The sequence below is a fragment of the Euprymna scolopes genome, chromosome 3 (assembly GCF_053919585.1).
Source record: "Euprymna scolopes isolate OS-2025 chromosome 3, ASM5391958v1, whole genome shotgun sequence".
NCBI lineage: Eukaryota > Metazoa > Mollusca > Cephalopoda > Sepiida > Sepiolidae > Euprymna > Euprymna scolopes.
The window spans coordinates 7,341,465-7,362,432 of NC_136484.1; the positions used below are offsets into that span (position 1 = coordinate 7,341,465).

General features: G+C 31.7%; 1 protein-coding gene across 2 annotated transcripts in view; it reads right to left on the reverse strand.

Moving 5' to 3' along the window:
- LOC145252905 (glycine receptor subunit alpha-2-like) overlaps window positions 1-20,968 on the reverse strand; it is a 228,663-nt gene that overhangs the window by 91,156 nt on the left and 116,539 nt on the right. For both annotated transcript variants that reach the window (XM_080112891.1, XM_080112890.1), the window contains exon 3: window positions 437-504. In XM_080112891.1, coding sequence (XP_079969017.1) covers window positions 437-504 — 68 coding nt within the window. The remainder of the gene's footprint in view (window positions 1-436; window positions 505-20,968) is intronic.

A 20,968-nucleotide genomic window follows, 5' to 3' on the forward strand; every position in this document is an offset into this window, starting at 1 on the left:
AAATTAAAAAAAAAACATTTTGTCTTTTTTTAGGGTGACAATTATACTGCTTCACTCTGTATATTGCTTTCAAGACTAGTCCTATAGTATTCGATATAAATCTCCTGGGAAACCTACGTACTAAAACTCCAGTAGGTAAAATGACTAGTAATTCTAAATATTTTTTAATAAATTTTTATTTTGTTTAGAGACGGATTGATGAATATATCAAGTGTTCTTTTAAAGGTAAAATAGTGAAAATTTTTACGTCAGAAGCAACGTAGTAAAAACTTGTTCATAAGTATTTAGATACATTTGAAATTGGAGCTTATTTGAACGGTTTTATCATAAAATCATATTTAAAACAAGCGGAAATACACAATAAAATAGTGCGCAAAGAGAGCAGCTTTAAATGCAAAGTAATATGACTCGAAAATATATAAGTGTTCCAACTTACCATAGTTTGTTCATTAATGGAGTCAAAGCTGTTTATATAAAGTTGAACATTGACAAGTGTTACTTTCTCTGTAAAAGATATAAATAAAGAAAAAATGAGTATAAAAAGGATATATTTTAGCAAATTATTAATTATACTATTCGGACATGTCTTGATTTTATTCATAATATATTTAATGACACGCTTTTGTATAAGACAAAGAATCCATGAAAAGTTCAATTCAGTGCTGATTTGACGCTTATATAAACGCCTTAAATTAATTTACAATATGGTTCCTCAGAAATCTTTAGATAATCACAGAATATATATATATATATATATATATATATATATATATATATATATATATAGAGAGAGAGAGAGAGAGAGAGAGAGAGCGATAATGGTTGTGCAGTGTCACAGATGCAAATCTATTCTTGTGTTTATTAAATAAGTCTCGTGAATTATATTTCCTTTGTTTGTTTAAGGACATCGGATCTCCGATAAGAGATCGAACCAGGAACATGTGTGCACATACGTAGGTAGCAATGCTTGTACATATATAAATATAAATATAAATATATATATATATATATATATATATATATATAATAGATATACATATATATATGCATATATTCACATAGAGAGTAGGAGAAGAAGTGAGGGAAACATGCACAAACATACATATATATATATATATATATATATATATATATATATATATATATATATATATATATATATTAGAGATGATTACAAAAATCTAATCTTCTGATTTCATATAATTTTCTAAAAATTATATACTTTCTAGACATCATCAAAATGTCAATTTTCTGCAACTATTTTATTTAAAGTAAAGTACTGTATGCATACAAGTATATGTAATCTGGGACTGTAATCCTAGACGCTCGGTTTTCAGAATGTAAACTTATAATTTTAATATATAATCATTTGTATATGTTGTACAATGTTAACGACGCACTATATATGCTCTCCACATAATATTAGTTGTTTTTTTTCATTTATATCTCGGCTGTATAATGACGCAGAATGCTGAGTTTCAATGAGCACCAATGCACGCATAGCTAAACACCAATGTAAGCTTGATAAAGAATATACAAAACATATGGCCATGAATTTTTAATTTTGTTGAAGTTACTTAAATGAACGTTGTTCTTAATTATAAAAGTTCCACATGATGTTCGAATAATAACTTATATATTCGGCGTAATGAAACCAATGGTACGACCTTGAAATATGTATGCATAGTTAGTAATAAATATTGTATCTTAAGCTCTCACATCCACGATTGAGCACTCTATTGGATTTTTCATCGCCTCCTCAGACGGTATATATATATATATATATATATATATATATATATATATATATATATATATATATATATATAAAGAGAGAGAGCGAGAGAGAAAGAGAGAAAGAGAGAGAAAGGGAGAGTGATAGAGAATGACAGAGTGATAACTGGGATGACCATGCTTACATGTATAAAAATGTGGTCTGAAAACAGGTTGTGCTGATTTAAATCTAGTCGATTCTACAACACTATTTAATCTCTATGCATTAACGATATTCGTGGTGTTTTACTATAAGACACTTTAGTAACCGATGCCAGAAATTATTTTACGCTTTTTTAAATTTTATTTTTTTATTTTTTGACTTGTGCATCTTAGGTTTGAGATTATCTTCCCATTGTTTTGTCGCATAATTCAGTAAGAAGTAATGTGTTCCTTGTGTATGACATCATTCTGAAAATGGTAATGATTAACGATTCGTCTTGTTTACACGTTAACGTCCAATAAACAATGTTTAACTCCTTGTACGCACATCGTCTGCACATACATTATCCTGAATAAAAACAAATAATTTTATTTTGGACCAGAAAACTTTCTTTTTTTATTCGAATTGGTTTCCAGAAAGACCGGTGTGCGTACAAACGAGTATACACATTTAAATTTTAATTAAACCGTTGATACCTATGATTATCTCCCTTTTTAAATGTAGCTAAAGGTAGGGTGACGTAGCCGGGAAAAAACATTTAGTATCAGAAATGTATGTACATCGACGACTTTTACCCTTCCTTTCAACAAAAAATATGCAGTCTTTGTGAATTAATAAATAAAAGCATTTAAAGCGAATTAGATTTAAGTATCTGAATTTATCGGACTTTTCTATCCCCATTTACTCAAAATGCATAAAAACATATATATTTTTAATATAAATTTACTAAAGTCCACGACTGGGCCTTACGCTACCTTCTCCCTGCCGTCTGCTGGGTATTGAGGAAAGCGTTTCTTTACAGTATTTGTCTTTTTTCTGTCTGTTTATCTCTAAACCGCACATACGCGCCGACTGCAATAATTTCACACAACTCATTCAGTCTTTCTAGTTATCGTCCTTGAAAATAGATCGACAATTTTTCTTGTTATTTTTATGCTTTTAACATAACCAATAAGGACACACATAGCCATTGACTTCTATTGTAAACATCTAATCACGTACTTTTTGTAATCTAGTTGGGAAATTTAATCACCCTTAAAATATAGACCTAGTTTTTCTTGATGGATGAGCTAATGAATCTATCATTCTTTACAAGGACATCCCATAGAAAAACAAACATTACATTTTCAATCTGTTTAGAATTTCATTAAAAAAAACAATAGCATCTCTTTTGTGAACTTATGCTTTTGGTTATATACTTTTTGGAATAACATAGAATATTTCTCTCGCTCGTTCACTTTAAATAAAGGCAAAATCTGTCTCTATGAATAGATCGCTGTAAACTTTTTTTGCGGAGCTATAAGAGTAAAACTATCTCCCCAAGTGCGACCTTAATGCGAACCATTCCAAAGAGAAATAAAAGAATGCACTTATGTAAACTTACATGAAAACACTATACGTAGTGAATTCTTGTGGTGTTCTAATCGGGTATAAGCAACGGGCAATAGAAACATCAACTTAAGAGCTGGAGATAAGAGGTTAATGTACATAAATATATAACTTATACAAACCAAGAATGACGAGCCCCAAAAAATAATGCAAGTAAGGGAAGTGACGAAATATATATGCAATGTACAGACATTGACAGGAGTCGTCTATGCTACCGTAAATTAAAAGTGGGTTGAAAAAAATTGTTGTTCAGTCAGTGAAGAAACTCAGAGGAAGACAGTCGTCTAGGGAGCGACACGTCACGTTGAAACTAAAATGTGAGACCTTGAATTCTTGGTGATGGAAACACGGCCGTGTGACGAAATAAACTATTATGTGTTTTGTAAAGCTCGTCTTGTCTTATGATTCTTACAAAAAGGTAAAGTGGACTTGTATTATATATTTGTGTTATATGTCTTTACATACACGTCTCAACATCATCATGTCCGAACTGTCTGAACACTATCCCTTCACTCCAAGAGTTTCTTCTTCTACACAAGAAAAGAATGAACATTTAATATATAAGAATCCCTCCTAACACTCTAAAAGTCTCTTACAACTCTCTCTCTCTCTCTCTCTCTCTCTCTCTCTCTGAGTACATCAACATCCCTCGTAATAAATCTCTCTCACTAAGAAAAAGCATCACTTATAATAAGACTCTTACTTTATCTCTAAGACTCTCTCTCAATGAAACCCCTATGTAACAAAAAGATCACAGTGTTCGTATGACACTGGCTAAATAAAGTATTATAATGTACCCCAAAATATATTCATATTTAAAATAACTAACGAGACTGCATTTCCTTAAAAAAATTTAACAAGGCAACAACAGATTTTCTTGTGGAAAAACTAAAGAGAGAACATCATTTTTCGACAATGCTCGAAGCTACATCTTCGGAATTTCGTATTGAATAAAAAAAACTAATAACGAAGTCCGAGTTTTCAATCATAACAATGTTTATTTTGACATGGGCCAAATATTCGCATCCTAAGGCATATTCCTTAGCACAGACAAAAAAGAGAAAAAAACTAAGAAACATCTACAAAAATATAAAGTGAGGCAGAATCAAAAAGTATAAAGTGAGACAGAATATTTTTTTATTTATTTTACCGTCAAAGTAGCAATTGCTACGGAAAAAAGAGATTCGGGTTTTAATGTTTTGTTTCACTTCTCTATAAAATATATCAGCACAATTCATGCCGTCATATATATTTTCCCCCCATATAAAAATAAGAAGACTTTTGTTTTGGATGACATAGTAATATTTCATAACAGATTTTAACTTCAAACAAAACATTAAAACTGTATGTACAGTAAGGTAGAATTGTTATTTTTTGGTTGCAGCACTGGTAGGAAATATATTACTATTTCCACTGCTTTCAGATTTTCTAAAGAAAATACACTTTCTTAAACCGCACACGATTGTAAAAATTAAAAATATCATCTTTTCACAAATTATTATCAATATCCTGTAAAGACTCAATATTGATTAATATTTTCTAATTCGTACCAGAGAAAATGAATCCTTTTCAGCTTATAACACACCTGCTGACTACTTTAATATAGCCTGTCATTATTGGTCCGACTAGAAAAAAGTTGTTTAGTAAATTGAAGAATTCTAAACATAATAAACTTGGATATTTTATTTAGCCACGATAATATTCAGAGCTATTTCCCGCCAATTACATGAAGATTTATATAGCACTGTTTTTCCCATACTCGATAAGGAATAGTGCTTGAATCTGGTGAAAAACGAAAAAAATACTTCATACTATTTACGGCCCTGGCTATTCAAACCGTCTACGATACATTTGATATTGAGCTTTCTCAAATCACAAGGGCACGATAACGTTTAGACAGAAAATATGAAGTTAAAAAATTTACACATGGTTTACCTGAAGAGAAAAATATTTTCGAAATAATCAGCTTGGAAGGAGGTTATTGTACCGAAACTTCCTGCGTTTCCTAAGAGATGACTGATCAAAAAAAATAAACACCGGAAGATAATGCTGTAAGCCAGAAATCGGTATCTAGTAGATCGACGTTGTTATTCCCCGGATAGACGAACAACACACATTTTTGTTCAAAATTGTTATTAAAATAAGCTATTCTATATTCTTTTCGTTTTTATTCATTTTGAAACAAGTTTATAAGTTTCTCATATGATTTGGTTGTTTTTGGTTCACGGCATTTCAACCATTCCCAGGTTATTTAAGGCCGAATACAAAGATTTTGAAGAAAGATTTTTCTATAGAATATATTTGTTGTTTTCAAGTCGGTTTCTATTTAGCCTATAGTTGGGACCTTAACAAGTACTACCACTCCAGGTCAGAGCAGACATGGGAGCAATAGTAATTAAAGGGTGGCTCCACACTCCCCAAAACCCGCAAGCTGGGCCTCACCACTGGATATAGTTTAAGGTCATATCGCGGACATTGTCATATAAAACTGAATATTAAAATATAGTAAATATGTAATGTAAAATATAATATAATAACTAGGTGTTAGCCAATGATTAAATGAAACCCAAGATGTAATGCATATTTCTTTAGAATTTTTAGCATTTCTATAGCGATTGTTCGTAAAGAGTTTCGTGCACGTTTTCGTATATTCATATAAATATATATATATATATATATATACATATATATATTATGAAAGGTAACACCTTTTATATCCATCAATTATGAAAGGTAACACCTTTTCATAAGATAGCGCGTACCTAGACGCATGAATTATTTAATGAGCACCTTTCTAAATGCTATTTTAGGATTGCGGATCCAATCAGAAATGTTTCGTGGAAAATCGTGTCTACGTTACTAAGTAGAACTATATATATCAATAATCTTTAGGAATGCATTAAGTAGAACAATGATTATAAAAGTTTTGTGAATAGGATGAATCACAATACTTAATTCAATTCTTCCAAAAGCAGACATCTCTTTAAACATCTACCAGAAATGTGATATTTCCTAAAATTCTAATCTATTGATCATTTATATGTGACGACTCTACACCCGTGTTCAGCAAGATTTTACTTAATTAATTTATGTACCAACTGTTAACTGTAGCGTAAAAAAATATATGTAAAATTGATATCATAGAAGATTATATTGTCGACAGTAAAGTAAGACTGATTTAATTATTTAAGTGTAAGAGAAGATGCCAAGACAGATATTGATTTCAATTTTTGATGAATTCTATTTACATTAAAACATAAATCCCTTCTTTCTTAATACGAAGTCATAGAAAGCAATATTAAGTCGTAAAAATCTCTTGAAAGCTATCTTTTGAAAATGACATCATAATATAATTCCTTTTTGATAATTGCAAATACTATTGTGATGTGTTTAAGAGTAATTTTCTTTAAGCTTAATATCTGTAAATTTTAAGATTTCTTCTGAAAAGTTTTCTAAGTTCAATGTTTTTGATTCTGAATAGATAAAAAAGTTTATTTATAACATGTTTTATCTTTTATCACTTATATGTATATATTAAATATAAATGATTTGTGATGACATATTAAGTGAGTCTTTATTATAAAAGTCACACTGACAAGCATGACGTAGAGTTATGCTGTATTTTTAACGTACATATTTACCGTTGAAACAACGTAAGTTTGATTGGACGAAATGTTCATTGTAAAGCAATTATACTAAGACTTCTCAGCGATTGCCCACGAGAAACCATACTGACGTTAACGAAAAGTTTTTCCACAATAAACAGAATTTTCCCTCTTATTCTCGCTCCTCTGTTCTTGCACTTAATACAAAGGGGAAATAGGTGGCTAGTTACTTTTAATGCATCTTAAACAAAACTTCCATCTTTACATCATCAACATTCTGATCGCATCTGACATCAATTGAAATGAATAGCTCTCATATTGGGGCAGCTCCCTGTTTTGACATTGTTCTAGGCTTGACCTTTACTCTTGATCTGGAATGGAAGGCACATCAAATCTATTGCCAAGGTCGCTGGGCGGAATGGTGGGATCCTTCTACTGTTATAGTAGATATTTCACTGATGATGCAATTCTTTACCTATAGAAGAGCCAGGTCCGTGCAAGGATGGAGTATTGCAGCCTACAAGAGGACGCCCGTTTCATTTCCGTGCAACCTATTTCTCACAGAAGAGATGTTGCGAGCCAGTTTCTTCTCTATCGATATTTTCATTACAAGTTCTTGTCTGAGTCGCCAAATTAGCACGAAAAACACTCGTCTCACTTAAACGACTATCAATAATTTCCCTCACCCTTTATCTGTGCTTAAACCTAAACGTAGATTCCATGAACTACTCTTCTTTTTAGAACTGCACACCTGTGGAACTCTATTCCGTTTGCATGCTTTCTAGCTGACTACAATATAGTCGCCTTCAAGTGAAATGAAACAACCCATTTTGCACTTGACAAACTCACCGTCGTTTAACCAATAGATTAATGAGAAGTTTTGTGTAAACTTGATTATAATGTATGCATTTTCCTAAACAATCAATAATTTACGTCATCAGTTTCTCTTATTTTTCACATTTTGGACTGAAAAAATATAAACAATTGAGGTGTAATAAATTAAAAGTCGTTTTTGAATTGGTTAGATGAAGATTGGTTATTTATATTATAATTCATCGGATTACTGTTCTCATCTTGAGTGCGATTTTCACAATGTTTCGGTCGATAAAACCTCCGATCTTCTTCATGTATATCTTGTGAAACTCGTAAATGTTTTTTGTCGAATTCTGGAATTTGGATGGACTTTCCAGCGTAACCCTTTATTTACTTCACGTCGGTAGCTTGCTCTTGTCCCGTTTAAAATCTTCGTTACATTTCTGAATAACTGAATTGAGGTTTGCTAATTCATATTATTCCTATTCTTCAGACTAGTGTCCTCATTCTGAGTATAATTTTCACAAGGATTCGGCGGTGTAACTCCGATCGTTTTCAGGTGTAACTTGTCCAACTTAGGAATGTCTATGTCTATTTCGGAATATTTATGTCGAACTCGTAAACATTAATGTTTAACTCAGGAATGTATATGGTTTACTCGGAAATGTATTTGTCGAACTTGGAAATGGGTATGCTGACTTCTGGAATGCTATGGTGTACTAGAAAATGTATATGTCGAACTCGAGAATGTTTATGTCGAACTCGGGAATGTTTATGCCAAACGCCTGGTTATTAATGTTTAATTCGAGAATGTTTAGATTAAATGCGAAATGCTTATATTGAACTGCAGAAAGTTTATCTTGAACTCTGAGATGTTTATGCCGATCTCGGAGATGTGTATATTGAACTCAGGAATGTCAATGTCGAACAAGCGAATGTTTATATAAAATGAGGGAATGTTTTATGTCGAACTCGGGAAAGTTTATTTCGAACTCAGGAATGTATATGCCGTACTCAAGAATGTTTATTTAAAATTCGAATGCTTTTTGTCGAACTCGCGAAGGTCTATGTCGAACTCGGGACTGTTTATGTTTAACTCGGACATGGTTATGTTGAACCCGAGAAAGTTTATGTCGAACTCTCACATGTTTCTGTTGAACTCGAAAGTTTATATTTAACTCGGGAATGTTTATATGTTTAGGTTTTACTGCAGAATGTTAATATCGAACCCTGGAATATTTACGTTGAACTCTGACATGTTTCTGTTGAACTCGAAAGTGTATATTTAACTCGGGAATGTTTATGTTTCACTGCGGAATGTTAATATTGAACTCAGGAATCTTTATGTTGAATTCGGTAATGTTTTTATTGAACTCTGAAATGTTCATGTATAACTCTGGTTTGCTAAGTCGATTTTGGGAATATTTATGATTTACTCATAACGTTTCTATTGATTTGCAGCCTATTTACGTTTGGCTCGAAGGTGTTTTACTTGCACTCGATAATATGTCGAACTTGAGAATGTTTGTATCGCTACAAGATGGATTTATGCCGAACTCGTTGATTGTTATGTATTACTCGGAGATTTTTATACCTAACGCTAGAATGTTTATTTCGAACTCGGGAATGTTTATGTCAATCTGAGAAATATTTATGTGTACTTAAACAAAGTATATGTTAAACTTGGGAATATTTATTTGAGATCAAGTATATTTGTATCGAATCAGGAATGTTTTTGTTAAAATCTGGAAAGTTTATGTCGAACTCGTGAATTTTTTATGTTTAACTCGGATATGCTTCTGTCGAATTCGAGAATATTTATGTTGAAATCGGTAATGTTTATGTCAAATTCGCGGATGCTAATGTTTAACTAGAAAATATTTTTGATAAACTCAGGAATGCTTGTGTTTTACCCGGGAATGTTTATGTTTTACTCGGGATGGTTTATATTTTACTCGGGTATTGTTAAGTCAATTTAGGGAATATTTATGTTTACCTCAGGAATATTGCTATTGATCTGGGGAGTTTTTTTTAATGTTGAAATTGGGAATGTCTCTGTTAAACTCGGGAATGTTTATGTTACTTGCGACTAATTATGTCGAATTCGGGAATGTTTAGAATAAACACGGGAATATTTATGATGGGCCTAGGACAAAATATCAAACACTTTTTTCATTGAAGATATAACCTGGGAGTTTATTTAATTCAAGAGAGAAACTTGTGGCACAGATTTTTAGTATTTTGTAACATAAATTATAAAAGTAATATCCTTCTGAAAAGATCACGTTTCAATGCTTAGTGTTGGCGTTCTAAAGATTCACTTGCAAATTACTTTAAAACTCTATCAAGTCATACCTTAAGAACAGCATGCTACATGTGCGGATAAAGTCGTAAAGCACTAAAGAAAATTGTTCATCCCGAAAACGCCATCTTTTCATATGAGGTGAAAACACATGGAATTAACCAAGCAACATGCCAAGTACTTATAAATATTTACGTATTTAATCAACAAATATTTTAATGATTTAATATTTGCTGAACCGAATTCTATTTCAAATACCTTATATTTGTGCTAAAGTTATATATAGGCAAAATCAATTTGGTATACTTTAAGGGTTTTTACTAAATCTTAGAGCTAAACAAACCTAACACTACAGAATTTGGCGAATACGGCCAACCAATAATTAGCCTTGAAATTATTTGAAATACTTTAATGAATTCGTCACCGAGTACCTGAGATAGATATATATAAAAGTTAATATGGACAAAATAAAAAGCTACCAAATAATTTCTCGTCATATAAAAGACAATTCACTTAAATCAATAAAGACACAAACAAACCTATATTATTAGTGCTAGCTGTACACTTTTGTAAAAATAACTTTCCTGGCTGAAAAAAAGAATTGGGTATAAAAACGCCTTAGGTTTAGCAAAGTACACGATTAACAGTCGGTATGATGAATAGACAAACAAAAAGAAGATAAGACCATACTAAATATATATCGTCCTATATTTTTACTGTGTATTGCTATTCATATTAAAATCCTTTATCCTTATTTATTTAAAAAAAGAAAATAAAACTTTGTTATATATGGATCGTAGAATAGTAATTATCTGCAAAAGATCTAGTAAATTTGCATATTCTTTTAAACATGCATCTTTAATGATTTACTATTAGGGGTTTCGATTTTCTTGTGAGATGATTAATTTTTTAGTTAACTATTACATGTAATTATGATTAATTTTTTAGTTAACTATTACATGTAATTATGATTAATTTTTTAGTTAACTATTACATGTAATTATGATCATACCAATATTATACATGATTATACTTACATAATATTGGCGTAAAAAAATTATAGTAAACAAAAACCACGCGGCTTGCTAATAAATGTCGGAAAAACACAATAACAATCGTGAAAAAAAAAACAATAAATCTATTTGTAACTTTGTGCCGCTGAAAATATAAAATAAAATACATAAAGTTCTAGCTAGATTAAGGATATAATTTACTAACTATAAGTTGCTTACATAGAGAATAATAAATAATTGTACTATGCTAAAGTTTTCTAAAACAGTCGTAATCACTGATCATACAGTTTATGGTATGAAAATGAGATTATAAGTATCTGTGTGTGAATAACACTTGATTTTTTTTTTTAACAAACTGGATTTAACCATTCAATTTGTGGAATTTCGATATAAATCAGAAAATAAAGAGAACATGTCCTTTTGGAGTTTTCGTAACCGATCTAGGAAAATGCAAAAAAATGTCGACAAGATATGAATTTCAAGATATACGCATTAGTATTAAAAATGAAATAAATGTCCCGTTCCTTTCACTGCAGAAAATCAAAGAGGAGCTTGAAATACGTGCGAAAATCGGAATCTTATCAAATGTGTAATTTTGTCCATAGGGAATAATTGTTATGTCAACAATAAGTAAAATAAAGTAGGCTTTTTAACTGATTTAACACAAGATTTATCGCTCTACGAAAATACTAATATTACTTACTTCCTTACCTTGACGAATGATTTCATTACGCTAAACGGCGGAAATATATTAATTAAATATTTATCTGACTGAAGCTTACCTTTAAGCTGAAACAACCGCAAATAAGTTGTGTTCAGATACCATCTGCTCTCAAAACAAAACGTAAAAATTTATCCGCGTGGTGTACTTCCAAGAATTATTGATTTATGGCACTAAATACTGTGTCTTTGTCTCCTGGATCATACAACATGGGTGTTTTCAAACTTCAGGTATAAAAACGATTATTTAAATAAACACGCTTTATCAAAATTCAACCACGACTGATCTAGTTGTCTCGTCATCTACCGAACACCTTAGAGTATTATTTTGGGTTTTAGGAATTGATTAGGTCGAAACACAATAAAATTCTATTCGCTGAAAATAATTCGAAGTTGCTTTCTCGGAACACACATACGCATTTATTCAAAATTAAAAGCTTAGCTTTTCCATTTTTCAAGAAATTATTAATACTATGTTTGCCAGATAGTATACTTCGATTATATAAATGTAATAAGTAAGACAAGAAGACAACATCGACAATATATCAACAAGGCATTCTCTCGAATACCGGAATTTTAGATTTGAAATACATTTGAAAAGATATTTTATTTCTACATTGAAAGGAATAAAATAGTAGCTTTACGAAATAAAACAACAGAAGAACATATGCTGATAGAGCCACATCAGCTTATGTAAAATATGGAAGAGTTAGAAAGTTCTTATGGTTCGTAAACCCCAACCATTCATCACTCATCTAAACAATTTACAGCTACAAAAAGGACGAATTATGGAAAATAATACTCGAGTGGCGGACGGCATTCGACAAAATCTTTAAAAATATAACATAAAATATATCATAAAAATATATCATAAAATATATTAAAAATATATCATTAAAAATATATCATAAAAATATATTATTAAAAATATATCATTAAAAATATCATAAAAATATATTATTAAAAATATATCATAAAAAATATCATTAAAATATATCACAAAAATACATCATTAAAAATATATCATAAAAATATATCATAAAAATATATCATTAAAATATATCATAAAATATATCATAACAATATATCATAAAAATATATCATAACAATATATCATAACAATATATCATAAAAATATATCATAAAAATATATCATTAAATATATATCATTAAAATGTATCATAAAAATATATCATAGCAATATATCATAAACATATATCATAAAAATATATCATAAAATATATCATAAAATTATATCATTAAAAATATATCATAAAAATATATCATAAAAATATATCATTAACATATATCATTAACAATATATCATAAAAATATATCATAAAAATATATCATACAATATAACGTTAAGGTTAGATCTATTCCTCTACTATGACTCAAAGTGAGATATAATAATCGCTAGCAATTCAATCCCATACAGGATATAATATCTGTATCTTACAAAGACTGCCGGTCGGAAGTAAAATTCATTTGTACACACCGACGCAAAACTTTGGTTGCTGGCAGAAATATACTTCTCATGTAGAGAAAGGATTATCCTAATATCTTTGCTGTTATAATGCCACACCGATAATTGCACGACAATTCTTAAATACTGCAAAAAGATTCTAATATCCTTATTTGTGTAGAGAAAGGCATTATATGTTTACATAGGAGACAGACTCCTCAAAAAGGCATTTTTCTCCTGAATTGCAATTTCTGATTAGAGTACCTCTTATCTAAGCTGATCGGACATTAGGTCAGTCTATCTAGGTCCAGGCATTGTGAAGCTCTTAATAATTCAGTAAATGCTTTATAACGTACCAATACCGAAATTATAGAATGTGAAATACTATTAAAAACTGTCCAGCCATATCCCATGAAATTAAATGCAGAAAAAAGACGAATTTTCTCGTGCTACACAAAAGAAACTTACAAATACACGCAAGCGAATAACAAGTCAATGTACGCTAAATAACAGACATTAAGGTATGCCCTAGTTTTAGAATGCATTATTTTCAGTTCTTGTATGACTGATTACGTTCTACTATAACAAGAAGGTAGAGAGATGTTAAAGAATATAATTTTACCTCAATGCTACATTTTAAACACATTAGATAATCCAATCGTGCATCATTTTCTTCATAGTTTTCCACGACCCTCATCTCTTATGCTTTTACATATTACAAAAACTATCGCCACATCATATTATAAGTCAGCATCCAAACTGATTCACCCACACGATGTTTACAATAAAGGGAAAGTGGCCTCATTATCGATTCATCTTCCTTATTCAATAGAAACTTATTATCGAGGCAATATTAATTTTTTAACTTTTGATTAATATCTCCTTTTGCGTGTTTTCTTAATAGAATATGACTAGATTCAACATATAAAAAACAATGTATCTGGGCAATGTGTTTTTGTTATATAATGTGATGAATTTTGCAATCGTAACAATCCTTGTTTGCGTTCAACAGCAACATTTCCATTCCGAGAATAATCTCCTTCAAAATTACACATCATCATTGCCAATGACTGTTCTTCTTCAGTTTTACAGATTTGCGATTTTCACACGTCCTCATCCCCGACTACTTCATAACGATAACCCGTAGTGTTTTATCGAGTTTAAGTTGCAAAGAAGGTCTATCAATTTGTTAATATCATGTCCATTTAGAAAATAATCATGCATTGAAATACTTAGTAGTCAACGACCAATAACATATTTGCCTATTAAAACAGCACCAATAATTTAAGAAATATTCCTTTGACATTATAGAGTTAAACAACCCCTATGTGTTTATAATGAGAGTTTTCTTCAAAATTTCTACTGATAAAATATCAGATTCTAAATATATTTTGATTATTTGAAGATAAGATGAGTTAGATATATTTGAGTTATCTGACTGAAACCCATAATGCAGCAGAACAACGTCAATTTATAGTTTTACTAACGCATATCAATAGTAAAATTGTATACAGGTACGTACAAATATAAAATGCACACAATCTAATAGAAATATGCTAGATGGATGGCAAATATAGACAATGACACATATTTTTAAACAATTTATATTAAATATAATTTAACAGAAGTAACTGTTATGTAATAACTATTTTCCTTGCCTTAAAAAATAAAAAATAGATAAAATTTCCGTCAAATCTAAGTAACCGACATTAAAATATGTCATAGTGTAATCAATTATTCTCGGTTTTCTTTATTTATTAAATTGTTATAATTACTTACGTAGATATTATCGTTTTATGTCCAAATCATTTTTCATATTTGAGTCTTGTCCAGCACAAAGGACTATTTTCTCTCAACAGCTGTAAAATACTGCAATATTTTTGCAGTGGTTATATTGCAGTAGTTGTTAGTAGCCTTTTTGTTTTAAACTGATTTGTTAACTATTGAATATTAGAAAATCAATCATGTGCCATAATCAAATGCATATCATTCTGTATGTTTCTTCGAAAATATATGACAGAATAGCAGTCATGTCTGAGCTAATTCAGGCTCTGTACTGTTGGCTTATTTTTACATCAGGTACTTTATTCGTATTTTCTTACATGACTTTTCTTTATTAAAGTATCTCTGTATGATTTGTTACAGTGTGTTTCTTATATCTTATTTTCTCTGTTGATTTCTCCTTTAATCGATGCCTCCGTTCAGTCAAGAAAGACAAAGGACACCCCTGTGGGGGCAGCTGCGCGTGTAATTGTGAGGCAAGCGTTGCACAATCACAACCACCCCTCTCCTGAATCGGCACAATTTGAGTCCAGTGGCAAGGAGAAGTCCAGCACGACTGGAAACGATGCCGAGATAAGCGGAGAGCACATACAGCACCTGGAAGTCCCAAATGATCACCCATCTGATACTGGCCAGGCTCATCATTGCTTAACTTCGATGATCTGATTGGAACCGGTGTGTCAAACGTGATGTTGCCGTATCCTTTAATATTCTCTATGAATCGCCCGTCTGTTTTAATTTTCGTTTTATATTTCCGTTTTTTTTCTTATATATCCAAAAGTAAAAATGTTTCACATTAATTATGACTGTATATGTATTTTGAGTTCTTTTTATTTCATTCACTGAACGGCTATTAATAATTTTACGATTAAACTCAAATAACCTTAATATCTTAGATAAATATTTATCAAATTCATATGTTTTTAAATGAATTAGTTTTAAAATAAAATCTAAATTTGTTTTCGTTTATGTACATAATTCGATAACAATGAGAAAAATGAAACAATTATTTAAAAATCTGCCAAAATTGAAATAATTCTGTAAATATAATAAACACAATTATTAATGAGTAATGTTTTTATACATTGAAATGTATGTTTTATTGTTACCACGCGTATACATCGAACTGTAGTAGTAGTAGTAGTAGTAGTAATCATCATCATCATCATTATCATCATCATCATCATCATCATCATCATCAAGCTGTGTTTTTTGCCATGTACTAATCGTTTTAGCGCTTCTACATTTACCAAAATTTATATATCTCTATTTATAATAAAACCGTTTCAGTTTTTCCTCCCTTGGACCAAAATATTGTAGGTTTAAAAGAACAGATGCCACATAAAAATTTATTGTCAACACTATTAGCCGCTATCTTATGTAACTAGAGAACTCCAGAAAAATACCCGATTAAACCCGTCTTCCACTTCCAACGTAAACCCCCACCACCATGTCTCATTCTCAAATATAAGTGTTCTATGTTAAAACCTTCCAGGGGTGAAACAATTACAGCAGATTACACCAGGTCTATTTTTTCTACACGAACCCTGCATTAGGGAAAATATTTCCCTAGAAGAGCTTGTAATTAATTAATACTCTGACTTAACATCCAAATCCGACCCCCATTATCGCCATAGGATGGTATATGTGCCTACATTTAAACTGTCATTTCATAAAATAGGGATATCTCCAGAAAAGACCCTAATTAACCTTATATGCGCTTCCGAGTAGCACATGTTCACACTACTGCGTTTATATTTACTTTCTATCGCCCCCCCCCCACAACATCGGAGTTACAATCTTTAATAGCATATCTGAGAAAATTGTATACATCATGTCTGCTCATCTTTCGGCTAACATTCACTTCAATTTTCACAATGTGGATTAGTTAACTAACTCAAACAAGACAGATCATGGAGAAAGGTTTTGTCCCGATTTCTCTTATGCTTATGACCTCACTCAGATTGTTTGCTAACCCACCCGTGCACTCGATACAGATGTGTCAAGCATGTGTACTCCTAGAAGAAGTTGCCCTGAGCTATATTCATCTTCCGTTCTTTCTCCATTAGGATCTTCTTTTCTGTTGTATCAGTTAAAATAAAAACAAGATGTAAGATACAAATTAAATGTAATAATTTGTCAGACATACCTCTCTATAGTACAGTATATCGAGATCCTATGGCAAACTGGGATAGTTTTCGTACATTTATATCAGATCTACATCTCCCGTCCATGTTTAAAAAGAATGTGTCATCTATAGTATCAGATGTGACAGAATTGGTAATCGATTTATAGATCATTCCATACTCTCAAAGAGTTAGCAGGATCCTTAAGAGAAGCATGTGCTCTGTTCCAAATATCATCAATGGAACTGAGCACGAGACCAAACCAAGAACCTTGTAAAATCTCATAATTATTTCAGAATTCATCTCCTTCCCAGTACAAACCAATAAGTCTCTTGTGCGTCATGAGTAAATTACTTGAATATGTGTTAAAATTAGACGTAGTCAATCACCTCAGCTAAAATAACCTTCTTAGTCACATGCAATATGGCTTGCGTTCTGTTAGAATTACAGAGATGTGTTTACGGTTATATCATAAGATTAGAGAATCACTCAAAGAATGCTTCCCTTCTAGGAAACCTCCTCTTGACATATCTAAGGCGCTTGATAGGGTATGCCATAGAAGTCTACTCCACAATAGCACCAGCCATGGTATAGCTAGAGATGTCCTTTAAATTATTAAATCATTTCTCTCTGATAGGTTCATAAAAGTAGTGGTTGAGGCGCAGAAATCTGAACCTCATAGTATAAATGCTGAGTCGATCTCTCTTCCTAATCTACACCAATGATCTTCCAAATCTGATCCTAAGATCATGCGTAGATATTTATGCTAACGACAATACCATCTATGGCACATTATCAACGGCCGTAAACGGCCAAGTTCTGCCTGATTCTCTCTCCTGTAACCTTGAACATTTGGTAAAATGGGGGAAAAGTGGCTTGATATTTTTAATGCATCTAAATCAAGCTTCTATCTTTACATCAGAAACGCTCTGATCCCTATCTGGCAACAATTGAAATATATGGTTATCATCTTGGGGAGGCTTCATGTTTTGACAAACGTCTGGGCTTGACCTTTATACTTGATCTAAAATAGAACATATACACCAAATCCGTTGGCAAGGTCGTTAGAAAAATGATGAGATTCTTCTATGGATCCAGTAGATATCGCACGGCATATGCGATTCTCTATTAATATCTAGCTATGATGCAATTATCATTCTATAGGGGTGCCAGGTACGTCAAAGAATTAAGTCGTATTGTCACATATCGGCAAGAGCAGCTAAATCGATGTATCCTGCCTTGACGGTATTCAAACTAGACTACGTAGCCTTCTAAGTGATACACTTTTCTCTTCCCTGCAACCATCTGCTTTATCGTTATTTTCATATCAAGGACTTGTCAGAGCTGCAATCTACGGCAAGTCCACGCCTAACTTTCACAAGAAACACTCGTCTAGCTGAACACACTATCAATAATCCCCCCACTCTTTATCTGTGCGTTAACCTTAACGTAGATTCCATGAACAAAGCTTTTTTTCAGAGAACTGCACACCCGTAGAATTCCCTTTCCTTTTCGTGTTTTCGAGCTGACAACAATATTGTCGTCTTCAAATCCAACGCAAACAATTTCTGGATAATAGGTTCCACTTAAGTAATCTAATTTACCAAATTTTAGCTTCTAACGATTACTATATTGTTCCATTGACTACTGTACACTCCTTAACCACTTATACTCGAGTCGCCTCCGGTTCTTGATAAGTGGTGACTTCTTTACATCAAAAAGACATCGTTGCCACATTATTCGTAATAATAAACCCCTAGGTTTAATTCTAGGAATGACATCATCACGACCGCAAAGAAATACACTGAAAGTAGCCGTTATTTTTCGCTCTAAAAAAAAGTACAACTCTTGCGCCCAGGCGACATGGAAAGTGTTCAGAATTTGAGTCATATGTAGATAATCGCAGTGATTTTCTGGCTCCTACACTTGCATCCATACCATAATCTTTCCATCTCCCGATTCCTAAATAACTGATTTCTCTCTCTTCATATTTGACCAATTTTCATTGGCTGAGACCAACATATTCGTTCGTTCCAGAATGTCAATCTTATCACAAAAACATCGTGTTAAAAATAATTTCATTTTGCAGAATTCCACGTAAACATTTTCTTGCATAAACTACACGGACATAATTTACTTTTCTTTTTGGAGGGGGAAATTTCTTCTAACTAAATTGAAACCAGTTTTTCTTAAGGGGGTGTCATACTACACGTGTTCTTACCATATATTATATACGCCGAATTTTATGGAATCACTTGAATCGATAATCTAAACAAACACGATATTCCTTTTTTGTGGGAATACTTCTCTCCTTAGGATATACGCCATGTGTTTTTGTATGATTTCCCGTTGTTCACGTACATTAAACTAAACAAACATGATATAGTTTTCTTCTCTTTGCTATTTATTGATGAGACATAAGACACAGTTTTCTTTTATTTAAAACTATTTCTTTACACGACTTACGACAAACTCGATTAAACTTAACTATACGAAATTATATATAGTTGTTTTTTTATTTATAATTGTTTACATTGTGCTCATGTTAATATGGTGTTCGAGATTATTTTTCTACTCCAACTCCAGTCTTGTCCATTAGACTGATTTTACGTAAACAATTTTTCTAAATTAACAAAACGAAAACAACAAAGTTTTGGTAATAATTTTACTATTTAGTTTGAAAAAGAGCGAAAACGATTATTTACTCTACATTTTTATTTGGGTCACTAATTCATCGACGCCTTATAAGCGTTCTTCCGAAGCCAAGTAAAGTGACATTTCACCGTGGCCTATGGACCTTTCCGTAAGTTTATTTTTCCTTTATTGTTTGCTCGACACGGTACTAGATTCTATTTGCACGTTTCTATATGGGGTTGTTTAATTAATTAACTTTTTTTCAACCTGCGGGCTCGCAAGGGTAATAACTTATATTAAATATTTGCTTCTATTTATAAACCCACGTATGTCACACAGTAAAATACAACTGTAATTTGCTTTTATGTATATACTAGCCTTGGTGCCCGGCATTGCCCAGGTGTTTGGAGGTAGTAGGCAGGCAGACTAAAACTTTTACCGTGAAGGAAGAAAAGAACGTTAAAAAAGCGTGGCGTCTTTGCCGTTGAGCTAATAGCCAAACCGCAATGACGAAGCTTTAAATTAAGAATAGTCAATCGAAAAGCGGTGACGACTTTCCAAAATATCGGCGAAAAAACGACTCCTACCTGGAGATAACTGCCTATTTGAGGGTGAAGGAATTATTGTTTTTACCAAGTGTCCGATATTTTTCGTCGATGGGTCCAGTTTCAAAATGATACGAATCTCGTGAAAATTTGTCGCCGCTGTCGAAAGTTTTACACATACATACGTACATACATACATTTAAACAGACAAGTGAGATTTATAGATGAAATTTACTTAAGTGTAATTTAGATTATTTGAACGCAAATATTTCACAAACCTAATTAATTTGCTGTGAAATATATTTCTGTTAAAAAATACATAAATAAAAAACCATTCCACCACTTCAAAAGTGGGCGTATATTACGAAGTTGTTCTTAAAATATTGAGGTTGGTGGTGCCTATTTTGAAATTCGTTCTTAACGTGAGGACGTTGCTGTTTGGGCTACAACAATAGCAACAACAGCAGAAGAACTTTAACTTTTTATGCAGGGGGCTAGGATCGGGAAACACCGATTAACGTGCCCTGCTAGTTTATTATATTTTACAATATTTTTAAATCCGTAATTCCTTTTTCTCCGTCGTTTCCTTATTTTCCATCATTCCTCATAACAACTACTATATTGGAATATAAAGATAT